This window comes from Lepidochelys kempii, chromosome 14 (genome assembly GCF_965140265.1).
Source record: "Lepidochelys kempii isolate rLepKem1 chromosome 14, rLepKem1.hap2, whole genome shotgun sequence".
Classification (NCBI taxonomy): Eukaryota; Metazoa; Chordata; order Testudines; family Cheloniidae; genus Lepidochelys; species Lepidochelys kempii.
The window spans coordinates 34,083,811-34,097,053 of record NC_133269.1 but is presented as its reverse complement, the minus strand read 5'-3'; the positions used below and the strand labels follow the sequence as shown (position 1 = coordinate 34,097,053).

Below are 13,243 nucleotides of genomic sequence, written 5' to 3'. Positions count from 1 at the left end.
ACAAAGAATATGGCAATCATGTGTAAGGTGTGGACACAGGGGTGCACTCTGTCACTGACCCCAGGTCTGCAGTACTGACTCTTCAAGGCAAAATCCTATGCAAACCAGTGAAGGTTTTTGTGGGGTTTTTTTTTTTGACAATTATAATGTCATGTCCCAAAGAAAACGTATTATACCTGTGACTAACCATTTTTTTCCAGAATTCTCATAAGAACGGCCAGACTGGGTCAGCCCAAAGGTCCATCTAGCCCAGTATCCTGTCTTCCGACAGTGGCCAATGCCAGGTGCCCCAGAGGGAATGAACAGAACAGGTAATCATCAAGTGATCCATCCCCTGTCACCCATTCCCAGCTTCTGGCAAACAGAGGCGAGGGACAATTGCCTGGATTATTCTTAGGGTAATTATTCTAATATGTTGTATTTACAGGATTGTTATTTTGCAGCATAAAAGTATATAATGGTGACTTCTCTCCAAAACATCAACCCCTACATGGAAAGAAAGAAACAATTAGAAGTGAGAGAGAGATGTGAGAGAGAGAGTCTGCATGCATCCGATGAAGTGAGCTGTAGCTCAAGAAAGCTTATGCTCAAATATATTTCTTAGTCTCTAAGGTGCCACAAGTACTCCTATTCTTTTTTAGAGAGAGAAATGATTCCCTTGTCTGTGTTTTCCCATTTTTTAATTCAGTGTAACTTAAATCTCCCTTCCTGAAAGAAAAGCTCAAACAGGAAAGGGAAAAAACTGTGTCAGAAGTGGGATTTGAACCCACGCCTCTATACAGAGACCAGAACACCCAGAAGAGGGGAAGACAGAACCTTGAGTCTGGCGCCTTAGACCACTCGGCCATCCTGACACTTACAATATAGCATTTCAAACAAATGTATCCTCGTTTCTCTGACAATGCATGATTCTAATTTGTTTTGCTTCAGTAGTTTGTTTTCTCTTCCTGTTGTTCACACACCCCTAAAACCTGCCCCGCAAAACACCCAGACCCACAGGCAGACAAAGCGCGACTGAGCCAGCCGCTCCCGCTGTGTTGGTGAGGGAAAGGGGAGTGGGTCAGACTCACTCCGGTCTGGGGTTCCGCTTCTCTGCGTCCATGTTTGGTGTTTACGCTACAAATCAGGCAGAGGTGAGCACACCGCTTGGAAAACGGATACAGACAGTTACTGATCAATAATATAGCAAGCCGGGAAAACACCAAGGCCAAAGATCCGCCTCCCCTTTACAAGCCGCCGCCACCCCAACTCCCTGTCGTCTTTAACGCCTACCCCTGGTGGACGTCTGGCTGAAAGCTGTCACAAAGCAGATAGCTTTGGGAACGATTCTTCTACCTTCAGCAGGCTCAGGGCTTGCCTACACGAGGATGTGTTTTCACAGCACAGTTAGCTCGAGTTATAACTTGAATATTACCCCTAATTTGATTCCTGTCCATACATAACAATCTCAAGCTCAAGTTAAAAGGTGCTTTAAATTTGAACTCGCTAGCCTATTGGGAGGGTGGGTTGAAGCAAGTAATGCAGTGGGGGGGGAATGTAACAGCTAATCCAATCCCCCTGCTAATGCCATATCACCCTGTGTAGCCAGAGTGCTGTGCTGAAGTGTGGTCAGTCACTTTCACTCCAACGAGGCTAGGTCAAGTACGCAGTACCTTGAGTATGTTAACTCTCACTAACTGTTACACTGAAAACAAGCCCTTAGAGTTGTTCCTGGTCAGCAGCGTGTGTGGAGATTCTTATTCCAGAACAAGAATGCCTGGTTTGTGTTTAACCAACTGTTAGAGTTAAACTATGCCAAAACAAGACACTCTTGTTCAAGAATAGGAGTGTCCATTGTCCAGAAGCAGCTACTGCGCTTTACATTCACAATCTCTCTTAACTTGCATTAACTTTCAAATGTAGATAAGCCCTCGGTGTTGTCAACTCTTGCCATAGCTGGTGTTTTTCTTAAAGTTCCAGCTCCAGGAGTCATATGATTATGACCTTCAGCTTTGTTTTGTTTTTTAAGAAGTTTCTAGTCCCCAATGCAAAGAAAAGTTTGAAAACATTCCCTGAATGGATTCTAATGGCTCAAAAACCAGAAGGCAAAGAAAAAGAACCCCAAATGTACTAGCTTTAACAATGCAATATCATGATTTTTAAGCCCCCCTAATGATTTTTTGAGGCCTTTGAATGCCAGGCTTTAGTGTTACTGCATGTCTCTGTCCCATCAGAGAGAGGATGATCTATTTCTTCAGCTGGAACACTTTGATTTCTTAATGCTCACAGTCAAGTGATCGCCACGAGGGGAAGAGGAGGACGGCTAAGAACAGGAAAAGAATCAAAGCAGCGCTATCTCTCACAATTTACATCACGCGTCTCACAATAGCTGGCGGTTTACTCGAAGGCCCAGCTGCTGGAACCAAGAGATGGAATGAGAATCTCAGCTTTCATGGGGGGAAAAAAAAGTGTAGCTTTCTCGGGGGAAGAAAAGACCTTTGAAATGTGAAGCAAGTGCAATCGAAAGACCAGAAGCCAAAGAAAAAGAAAAAAGTTATTATTTGGCGGGGGGGGGAATCTCATGAATTTTAAGCCAGTCATGACTGGGGGCTCTGATTTATGATTTTCAAATGCTGGGTTAGTGATACTGCAATCAGCTATTTTGATAGGTCCAGGCACACAGCTCCAGATCAGGGAGGAGGCTGCTCTTTCTCACACTTAGGCCTTATCTACACTACAAATGTTTTGCCGATAGAGCTATTCTGTTACGGCTAAACAAGCAGAACCCCTAGTGTAGACACAACTTATGCTAACAGAGGGAGTTTTTCTGCTGGTGTAGTAACATCATCTCCCCAAATGACATGAGCTATGCCAACAGACAGACTCAAGGACTAGCTGTATAGAGAGAGATCTGTGGCTATCCCCAGTGCTTTGATGAAAATCAGTTCCCTGAGGAATAAAGTTTATGACACACATTAGCTACAGAACCCCATGCTCCTTCTCTTTCCCCTTTCCCAGCTCCCACCATTTTTCTTCATCTCTGCCTCCCCACCACACCTTTCCCTTCCCCCACCAAAGGACGTGAGAAATCCATTGTTGAAATCTCTCCAGGCAGGTCACATATGCACAGCCAGCTTTCCCCTCTGATCTGTTCTGTGTTTGAATGGCACCTAGCACGGCAGGGTCCTGGTCCATGCCTGAGGCTCCTTGCACATAGGTGCTGGAACTAGGGGTGCTGGAGGTGTGGCAGCACCCCTTGGTTTGAAGTAGTTTCCATCCTATACAGGGTTTACAGTTTGGTTCAATGGCTCTCAGCACCCCCACTGTACAAACTGTTCCAATGCCTATGACCTTGCAACTAACACAATACAAATAATAACAACAAAAATCACCCAGGCAGCCTCTCTTCAAACACTGTTGCAGGCCCGTGAATAGGCAGACACAAACTCCGCCTTTTTTTTTGCATGTGTTAAGGGTGCAATGGAAAGGTGAAGACAATCCAGTTATCTCTGTGCCCTCTTTCACCTCTTCATGATGAAGGATAAGATTATGTCACGGATTCTGTAAGTCCAGAAACCTCTGCGACATTTTCCACTTCCACCCAGAGGCAGCGGGGGGAGGGGGATCTGGAGCCCCAAACTGCCATGGGCAGCAGGGGTCCCTCTCAGTTGCCATGGGTAGTGGGGGGAACCTGGAGCTCCGAGCCACCGCGGGTGGGTGCGGGGGGGAGAGCACAGCTCCCAGCTGCCATGGGTAGTGGGGGAACCTGGAGCTCTGAGCCACTGTGGGCGTGGGGGGGGGGAAGAGCACAGCTCTCAGTTGCCATGGGCAACAGGAGGACCTGGAGCTCCGAGCCACCGCGGGGGGACTCCAGAGCTGTCAGCTGCAGTGGCGTCAGGTGCTGTCCCTCCTTGATCGATGGGTTTGGGGGGTGCTGAATTTCTAACCAAGTCTCCTTTTCTCCCAAGCGTTTACTCAGCCAGAGTGGGGAGAAAGGGGGTAAAATAGGGCCCAGCCATAGCCACCCCGCCCTTGAGTAACTCCCAGATGCAGAACAGTGCTGCGGAGACACTCCCCGGCCCCCACACACTAAGAGCCCAGGTACTGCCTCCCCTACCCAGGTGTGGACAGAATAGAGGATGGCCAATCTGCTCCAGCCAATGAGAGCAGAAGCAGGGACCTCTGGTCTTTTGGACATTCAGAGAACATGCTACAGTATCAATAGGCCTTTCTCTGACCTGTGTTGATGGGCTGTTTCTCCAGCCATGGTATAAATCTATAAAACTATCAATCCATGGTACACCCCCATCTTGAATGCGTGCAGCTGTGGTCGCCCCATCTCAAAAAAAGATTTATTGGAACTGGAAAATGTTCAGAAAAGGGCAACAAAAATGTTTAGGGGTATGGAACATAGGAGGAGAGATTAATAAAACTGGGAGGAGGAGGAGGAGGAGGAGAGATTAATAAAACTGGGACTTTTCAGCTTGGAAAAGGGACGACTAAGGGGGGATATGATAGAGGCCTATAAAATCATGACTGGTGTGAAGGAAGTAAATAAGGAAGTGTTATTTACTCCTTCTCATAACACAAGAACTAGGGTTGACCAAATGCAATTAACAGGAAGCAGGATTAAAACAAACAAAAGGAAGTATTTCTTCACACAAAGCACAGTCAACCCCTGTGGAAATTATTGCCAGAGGATGTTGTGATGGCCAAGAGTATAGCAGGGTTCAAAAAAGAACTAGGTAAGTTCATGGAGGATGAGCCCATCAATGGCTATTAGCCAGGATGGGCAGGGATGGTGTCCCTAGCATCTGTTTGTCAGTAGCGGGGAGTGAGCAACAGGGGATGGATCACTTGATGATTGCCTGTTCTGTTCGTTCCCTTTGGGGCACCTGGCACTGGCCACTGGTGGGGGGCACCAGGGAAAGGCTGGATGGACCTTTGGTCTGACCCAGTGTGGCCGTTCTTATGTTCCTCCCACTCCCCCTTTCTCATCACCCCTGCATTACTCCTCACCATCGCAGCTCAGAGCAACTGGCCCTGTATTCCCATCCCATCAACCCTCCAGGGCACTCCCTCTGGCTCCCGGCTCCTCAGCCCGCACCTCTCTTAGGCAGAGACTCGCAGCTCTCTCCTCCCTGACCAGGGGGTTTTCCAGGCTGCACAGTGATAATCCCACAAATCAGACTGCCTCTCCAGGCCAGGCTCTGCACTTTGCTTTCCCTCCAAAGGCTGTAACTGCCCACACCTACGAGTTACCACACAGCCCTTCCTAGGCCAGCGCATTTAGTCTTACGGTGCAAGCGTTACAGAGAAACCACATTAAAAACAATTTTAAAACCTTCCTCGATTGCAATAACGTACCAGAGATCACCCCCCAACTCCAACAAGGCCTCCGGTCAGAGTCAGTCCTCCAGCCTCCACCAAGGGGATTTTTTGTGATTACAAGTTGGTTAACAGGCTTAGCTCAGAGAGCGCACACCCATTAATAGGTTAGTCTTTCCTTTTACAGCTTGGGTCTTGGCCTCATGGCAGCAAAGCCCCACTCCTCAGGACACAGGTGGAAAAGGACGGGTTTTTGCGTCACCGGAGGTGGGGAATAGGTGCCGACTCCATGGGTGCTCCGAGGCTGGAGCACCCACAGGGAAAAAATGGTGGGTGCTGGCAGCCCCCCTATCAACTTCCCCCTCCCGCCCAATGGCGGGCCCTGCAGATTAGCACCTCCCTCGCCCTCCCTGCGCCTCCGGCCCACTGCAATCAGCTGTTTTGCAGTATGCAGGAGGCTGGGGTGAAGTGGGAGGGGAGAGGAGCGAGGCAGCACGCTCAGGGAAAGGGGCAGAACTGGGCAGGAAGAGGCAGGGTGGGGACGGAGCGAGGGCGGGGAGAGGTGGGGCGGGGGTGAGGCCTTGGGGGAAGGGGTGAAGTGGGGGCAGGGCCTGGGGCAGAGCCGAGGGTTGGGCACCCCCCAGCACTTTGGAAAGTCGGCACCTGTGCCTCTCCTTAGAGATTCCCCTGGTAAACCTCTTGACACTGTTTGTCCCCAAAGTCCATCCTTATCTAGCACATTATTCGATCCAGTCCTTTGAAATCCACAACACTTCCCAGGGTTCACAGCACATCTCCCCCTTGGAGAGGTTACAAACCATCCCAGCCCACAGCTTTGCATTTAATACAATGGACTCCAGCGAGACTTACACTTAATTCAGTAAGCTCTCCCAAGGCCATGGCAGGAAATTGCCATAGCTGTCACACCCCCCTTCCCCTCTTATCCTCCTCGCCCCTGCTCTGTCCCCCTCACCCTCTTTCCCTTCCCTTTAGCTGATCCCCTCCTAACTAAACCCATCCGAAAAAAGGTGCAACTCCCATCACGTTGCTGCCGTCACCTTGTTCACTCTGCGGGTGCGTTCTACCCCTTCCCCCACCCTGTGTCTAACTCAGCGGTTCTCAGCCAGGGCTATATGTACCCCTGGGGGTACTCAGAGGTCTTCTGGGGGTACATCAACTCATCTAGTACATCAACTTGTCTAGTTTTACACCAGGCTACATAAAAAGCACTCGCAAAGTCAGTGCAAACTAAAATTTCATACTGACAATGACTTCTTTATACTGTTCTATATGCTGTACACTGAAATGTGAGTACAATATTTACATTCCAAGTGATTTATTTTATAATTATAGGGTGTCATAAATATAAAGGGAAGAGTAAACCCCTTTAAAATCCCTCCTGGCCAGAGGAAAAATCCTCTCACCCGTAAAGGGTTAAGAAGCTAAAGGTAACCTCGCTGGCACCTGACCAAAATGACCAATGAGGAGACGATACTTTCAAAAGCTGGGAGGAGGGAGAAAAACAAAGGGTCTGTGTCTGTCTGTGTGATGCTTTTGCCGGGGACAGAACAGGAATGGAGTCTTAGAATTTAGTAAGTAATCTAGCTAGGTATGTGTTAAATTATGATTTCTTTAAATGGCTGAGAAAATAGCTGTGCTGAATAGAATGAATATTCCTGTCTGTGTGTCTTTTTTGTCACGTAAGGTTTTGCCTAGAGGGATTCTCTATGTTTTGAATCTAATTACCCTATAAGGTATTCACCATCCTGATTTTACAGAGGTGATTCTTTTTTTTACTTCTATTAAAAGTCTTCTTGTAAGGAAACTGAATGCTTTTTCATTGTTCTAAGATCCAAGGGTTTGGGTCTGTGGTCACCTGTGCAAATTGGTGAGGATTTTTACCAAACCTTCCTCAGGAAGTGGGGTGCAAGGGTTGGGAGGATTTTGGGGGGAAAGACGTTTCCAAACTACGTTTTTTCAGGAACCCAGATAAAGTTTGGTGGTGGCAGTGGAAGTCCAAGGGTAAAATAGTTTGTACCTTGGGGAAGTTTTAACCTAAGCTGGTAAAAGTAAGCTTAGGGGGTTTTTCATGCAGGTCCCCACATCTGCACCCTAGAGTTCAGAGTGGGGAAGGAACCTTGACATAGGGCAAAAATGAGAAAGGAAGCAATTTTTCAGTAACAGTGTGACTGTGACATTTTTGTATTTTTATGTCTGATTTTGTATGCAAGCCATTTTTAAGTGAGGTGAAACTTGGGGTACGCAAGACAAATCAGCCTCCTGAAAGGGGGACAGTAATCTGGAAAGGTTGAGAGCCACTGGTCTATCTGGTCATTTACATTGTAAGCTCTTCCAGGCAGGGACTGTTGACTACTTTGAGTTTGTACCAGCACCTACCACAAGGGGGCCACACTCTTGGTGGCTCCTTATGCACTATTGTAATAAACATGATTAAGAATAATAATTTGAGTCAAATAGGTGCAATAGGAGTAGAGACACTACTTAGTCTCCACTGTCCACAGTATTCTTATTCTTATTTTATGTATTTGTACTGTGGTAGTCCCTACAGGCTATCTATGTACATACAGTTAGTTAGTTAGTTGGTTAGTAGATAAGGTGCCAATAGATGGTGCTCAAGAATTATAGTTGGACCCAGTACAGGTAAATGTAGATAACGTTTCTAGACACATCCCATCATAAGACCCTGTTTTCAGTTGCTTAAAACTTTCGCAAACTTTTGATGTTTGGGCTGACATTCTCCATTCGGGTGCCTGCCTTAGGATGTCTTTTTTCGATAAGCGTCAGCAAAAACAGGTAAGCTGTTGTGAGAACAAGATTAGGGGACAATATGTGGATTTACCCAGGCTAAAAAAAATTCGCACAGGGCATTTGGTTGAAAAGCTCGAGTGTTTTGGAGCAGGGACCTGAAATGGACAGGCAGTGTGGCCCCATCAGGGATGTTCCTTTTCCTGTCCATGTGGAACTCCCCTATACACACACACACAAAACTGGCTAAGTTTGAAGCCTTCAACACATTGCCATTTGACTTGCTCAGTAGAGAACTGATAAGAGTTTGGCAGCTAATATCTGCTATGGTTCCATTTGCACTGAGCATTCTCCAGCCTGGAGCTGCAGGGGCTGAACAGGACTTCTCCATGCACTTTGCTCCTCTGGCCCGCTGATCCTGTGCACTCAACCCTCCCTGGGTACCAAAGCAGCATGGAGATAGAAGCCATTAACTAGAATGCTGAGGGGGCCAGAGCTTGATCTGATCAGGTGATGTGGCGAGTGTGGGGGGGATGACAAGGAGCTGTGGGAGAAGTTTGGACAGGAGACCTGACAAAAGCTGGGGGGCAGACTGAGATAGGGAGATGTATGGGGGGTGGAGACTGGTACTGACTGGGCAAGGAAACTTGGACTAGGTGCCAATGGGGAAACACGGGGGTGGGGAAACACCCCTACTCATCCCACCACGAGCCATTCAGCAGCAGGGATGTTACCAACCCTTACATTTCCCTGAGAGGGAACAGACCATGGTTGCCCATTATGAGGCACATGGGTCTGTACCAACATCATCACATTGTGACTAGCCAGGGCATTGTTCCAGCCAGCCAATCACCAGGCTCAGAGATGACCCCTCATTTGAATGCCTGCCACTATATATGAGTACAGCAGGGGGAAGGCCAGAGGCATTTGCAGGCAAAAGGGTTAGGCTGACCTGTGTGAGAGCAGAGCAATGGCTGCTTCCCAGAGAGGGAGGAAGAAGGCCCAGACTCGAAGGAGACAAAAGCACTATGGGAGGAAGTCCCAGGCTAAGCAGAGGAAGTCCCAGGACAAGCAAAGGAGGCAAGCCAGGCGGAAGCCAGCGGGGAAGCGTGGGAAGAGCCCCCAGGGGAAGAAGCCCTCCCCCGCCCCTTACGACGCCACGATGCTGAGACAGCTGCAACGGGACAACAAGCTCCTATCACCCAAGGCCAAAGGGCTGATGTTTTCCTTCGTGAACGACATCTACAAAAAGGTGTCCACCGAGGCTGAACGCCTGAGGAAGCAGAGCCGCCGCCCCATGATCGGCCCTTCGCAGATGCAAGCCGCCCTGCAGCAGGTGATGCCGAGGAAACGGGTCAGGCGCTCGACCACCCCGGTCTCGAAGAGATCTCACTAGAGGAACTTCCCTCCCCTTCTCCCCGGGGTGCCTCCTGGCTGGGATCAGAGGAAGAACAAGAGGGGAGAAGGGAAAGGAGGAAACGCCAGCCTGAGACACTTCAGCACCCTCCTGATTAAAGAACTGATGTTGCTTTAGACATGCCAAAAAACACACACACACACACACACAAAAAACCCCAACCTGTACTCTGCCAGAAGGACCAACTTCTCCCCCAGCAATTCTTCATGAGACACTATGAGAGACTGAATCAGTGAGAGACTTTCCATGACCAAGCCTGATAGACCGTTCCACACTGCAGCCTGCTTCAGTGAGACCATCACTGGTGGGAAGAGGAGACCATCATCTCTGGACTAAGCCAGTGAGAAAGAATTTGCATCCTAGTTAAAAAGAGACCTGCTGGCTGTGGACTTAATGAACCAGACACTTTTCATCACTGCAAATGAGAAACTATAGAAGGACTGGGTGCTTTCCTAAGGGAAATAAAATTGTCATCTTGGCATTATATTAAAACAGGATTTTAGCAGCATTTCTGGTGTTATGTTTCCTTTAGTGTAGTGGGCAATGATGGGGTGGATTGTGCTTCACAATTTAATATAAAATTAGTAGTAGTATAGTGCAGTGGGTGTGAATCTTTCCAGATGACTGGCTTGTCTTGCCTACCCCCAAGGTAGGGGATTTATCTTGCCTCCCCCAAGTTTCACCTCACTTAAAAGCGACATGCTTACAAAATCAGACATAAAAATACAGAAGTGTCACAGCCACTCTAGGACTGAAAAATTTCTGACTTTCTCATTTTTACCACAGAATTATAAATAAACTGGAATATAAATATTGCACTTACATTTCAGTGTATACAGAGCAGTATAAACTAGTCATTGCCAGTATGATATTTTAGTTTGTCCTGACTTCAGTAGTGCTTTTTATGTAGTCTGTTGCAAAAGTAGGCAAATATCTAGATGAGTTGATGTGCCCCCCCGGAAGACCTCTGCGTTCCCCCAGACAGGGGTATGTGTACCCCGATTGAGAACCACTGGTATAGTGCCTAGAAGTTCTAATCCTGGATCAGGAAAAAAAAAGCTTTTGACTAGAAGTTTTGGATTTTGCTTTACTGAAAAAAGGGGGATGCTTATCCACCACCGCCAATCATTCCTCCTTCTCACAGACTAAAAGTGAACATCCCTGTCTCAAATGTTAAAACATTTTAGACCACAGCCACCAACTTTCTCCTTTCCAGGTGGATTCTCCACCCCTGCTCTGCCCCAAGGCCCCACCCCCATTCTGCCCTTTCCCCCAAGGCCCCACCCTCGCCCTACCTCTTTCCACCCCTGCCACACCACCTGCCCCAGGGCCCCGCCCCTGCCATGCCTCTTCCCACCGCTACTCCCCAGCTTCCCCCTAGCACCTCCCACCTGCCGCCCAACTGCCGATCAGCAGCGCCCACCAAGCAGCTGATCGAAGGGTGGCTGGTGAGTGCTGAGCACCCAGTATTTTCTTTTTCATGGGTGCGCCAGCCCCGGAGCACCCACAGAGTCAGCACCTAACCCTTCAGACCACCTGAGAATTGAGGAATAGTTAAGGGACCAATAAGAGATCCAGATTTTAAATCAATCAGCCAAAAGGTGGGCAAAGCCACTACATATGCAGACAAGTCACCGCACTCTCTAGTTAGACCTGTTCCTTCCAATATTACTCCAGTCTTACCTATACTGATCTGAAGTCATGTGGCTTTCACCCAGAATCCAGTCTTTGTTAAATCAGAAGGGGCCGGATCTGCCCGATAGCAGTTTTAAGATAAAGAGGGCTTTACTGCTGTGTTGATAACACCTGCTCTTAGCAGGGTTAGAGGGCCTGGTGATAGCCTTTGTTCTCCCGCCACTGGTACTCTGGTAACAAAGGGGAATCTCATCAAGCTCTCATTGTATGTACATGTGGCCAACAAATCTTCCAGGAACACGAGAGAGCCCTGAATTCAGAATGCAAAAGTCAAGCAGGAAGAAACAAACCTTGTGGATTTTCTTCATCCATCATGAAGAAGCAAAAAGAAAAAGAAAAAAAAAGGGGGGGTGGGGGTTACAAATCCAAATCCATTTTTTCCTTGTAACTGCCACTTTTCCCAAGAAAACAAGAGGCCTCCTGTGTATTGCCATTTAAAGGCTATAATCAGCAAGCCCTACTGTAGGGGCAGACTTTTCGGAGCAAATATATTTCAATTAGCTTCCCAATCCCTTCTTTCAGAGTAGCAGCCGTGTTAATCTGTATTCGCAAAAAGAAAAGGAGTACTTGTGGCACCTTCGAGACTAACAACTTTATTTGAGCATAAGCTTTTGTGAGCTACACAGCTCACTTCATCGGATGCATCCGATGAAGTGAGCTGTAGCTCACGAAAGCTTATGCTCAAATAAATTTGTTAATCTCTAAGGTGCCACAAGTACTCCTTTTCTTTTTGCAATCCCTTCTGTCTGATCCAACTCCCACCAAGTCACTGGAGTCTTCCCACTGATTTCCGTGGGCTTTGGTTCAGGCCCATACAGAGCAGGCTGCCTTCCTCACCCAGACACTTAGAGAAGAGTGGATTTTTCCACTACAGCAATTCTCAGCCTTGGTTTTCATTCATACCTGCCGGCAAGATACTTCACCACAAACAAATACTGTTCAGAATACAGGGCCTGGAATTTCCTGTTAAGCACATTTCTGACTTCTGTGCATTGCCCTGTTGAAATCCAGGGGCTACTCACACTAGCTAGCACTACATAGGCTAGTGTCTGTATGCTTTGGCTTTCAGGGTACCTCTACTGTACACTAAGCTTACGCTCAAATAAATGTGTTAGTCTCTAAGGTGCCACAAATCCTCCTTTTCTTTTTGCGAATACAGACTAACACGGCTGTTACTCTGAAACCTGTTCTTAACTCAGGTTAGTTAGTTTGGGTTAAAGGAGCAGTGAAGACACTAACCTAGGTTAGCATCTGGAGTTCAACCACCAGGCTCCCTGCTAACTGCTTAACTGCTAACCCAAGTTAAAAACAGAGCTACTGTGTCTTCACTGCTATTTTAACCCAAGTTAAGAACACACTTCTTTGTGCACCCTTAGTTACTAGCTTTTTGCAAATGCAGATCAAAGACATAAACAATACAGCTGTATCAAAAATGGAAATACGTATCTAGACCTTGCCTAGATTAGGACTGTGACTGATGCCAGGTGTACACTGCAAACTGACATCGGTGTCACTACATCATTCAGGGGTGTGAAAAATCCACACCTCTGAGAGACTGACCTAGCCCCTGGTGTGGATGGCGCTATCTCAATGGGAGAGCTTCTCCCACTGACGGCTGCAAGTAGGTTTCAGGGGGTCCACCAAGCAGGGCTAGAATTAAGACTTGCTGGGGTCCAAGGTAGAAAGCAAAGCCCCACCGCCTGGGGCTGAAGCCCAGGGCCCTGAGCCCTGCCACCCAGGGCTGAAGCTGAAGCCTGAGCAATGTAGCTTTGTGGAGGGCCCTTTGGCATGGGGCCCCAGGCAACTGCCCTGCTTGTTGTGGCACTGGTGGGACTGTGGCTGTATTAGTATATTTTAATACTATAAGGGACTTTAAGACTGCTCATCAGTGTAAAGCAATACGTGTTTAAATGCTGGAAAGGGTCTAACAGGTTCTGTAAGCACGGCCTGGTAACTGTAAGAGCTCTTGTTGTGACGTGGGGATTTGTGCTTAAGACCGCCTCGCTCTTCTACAGCATTTTTCATGAGTAGATCTCAAAGCACTTTATAACGGCGGTC

General features: G+C 47.8%; 1 protein-coding gene and 1 non-coding gene across 5 annotated transcripts in view; both read right to left on the bottom strand.

The window, feature by feature from the left end:
- The window catches only part of LOC140898281 (L-amino-acid oxidase-like), a 51,475-nt gene that overhangs the window by 35,799 nt on the left and 2,433 nt on the right, over positions 1–13,243 (bottom strand). For 2 of the 4 annotated variants that reach the window (XM_073311911.1, XM_073311914.1), the window contains exon 1: positions 11,476–11,746. The exons of the other annotated variants lie outside the window; for them this stretch is intronic. In XM_073311911.1, the coding sequence (XP_073168012.1) occupies positions 11,476–11,500 (25 nt within the window). In that variant the 5' untranslated portion in view covers positions 11,501–11,746. Of the gene's footprint in view, positions 1–11,475; positions 11,747–13,243 lie in introns of those variants that run through there. 4 annotated transcript variants of the gene reach the window in all.
- On the bottom strand, positions 746–854 carry TRNAL-CAA (transfer RNA leucine (anticodon CAA)). The gene is made up of 2 exons: positions 817–854; positions 746–791 (listed from the first exon to the last, which is right to left on the bottom strand). It is a non-coding gene; the product is annotated as a tRNA-Leu (tRNA).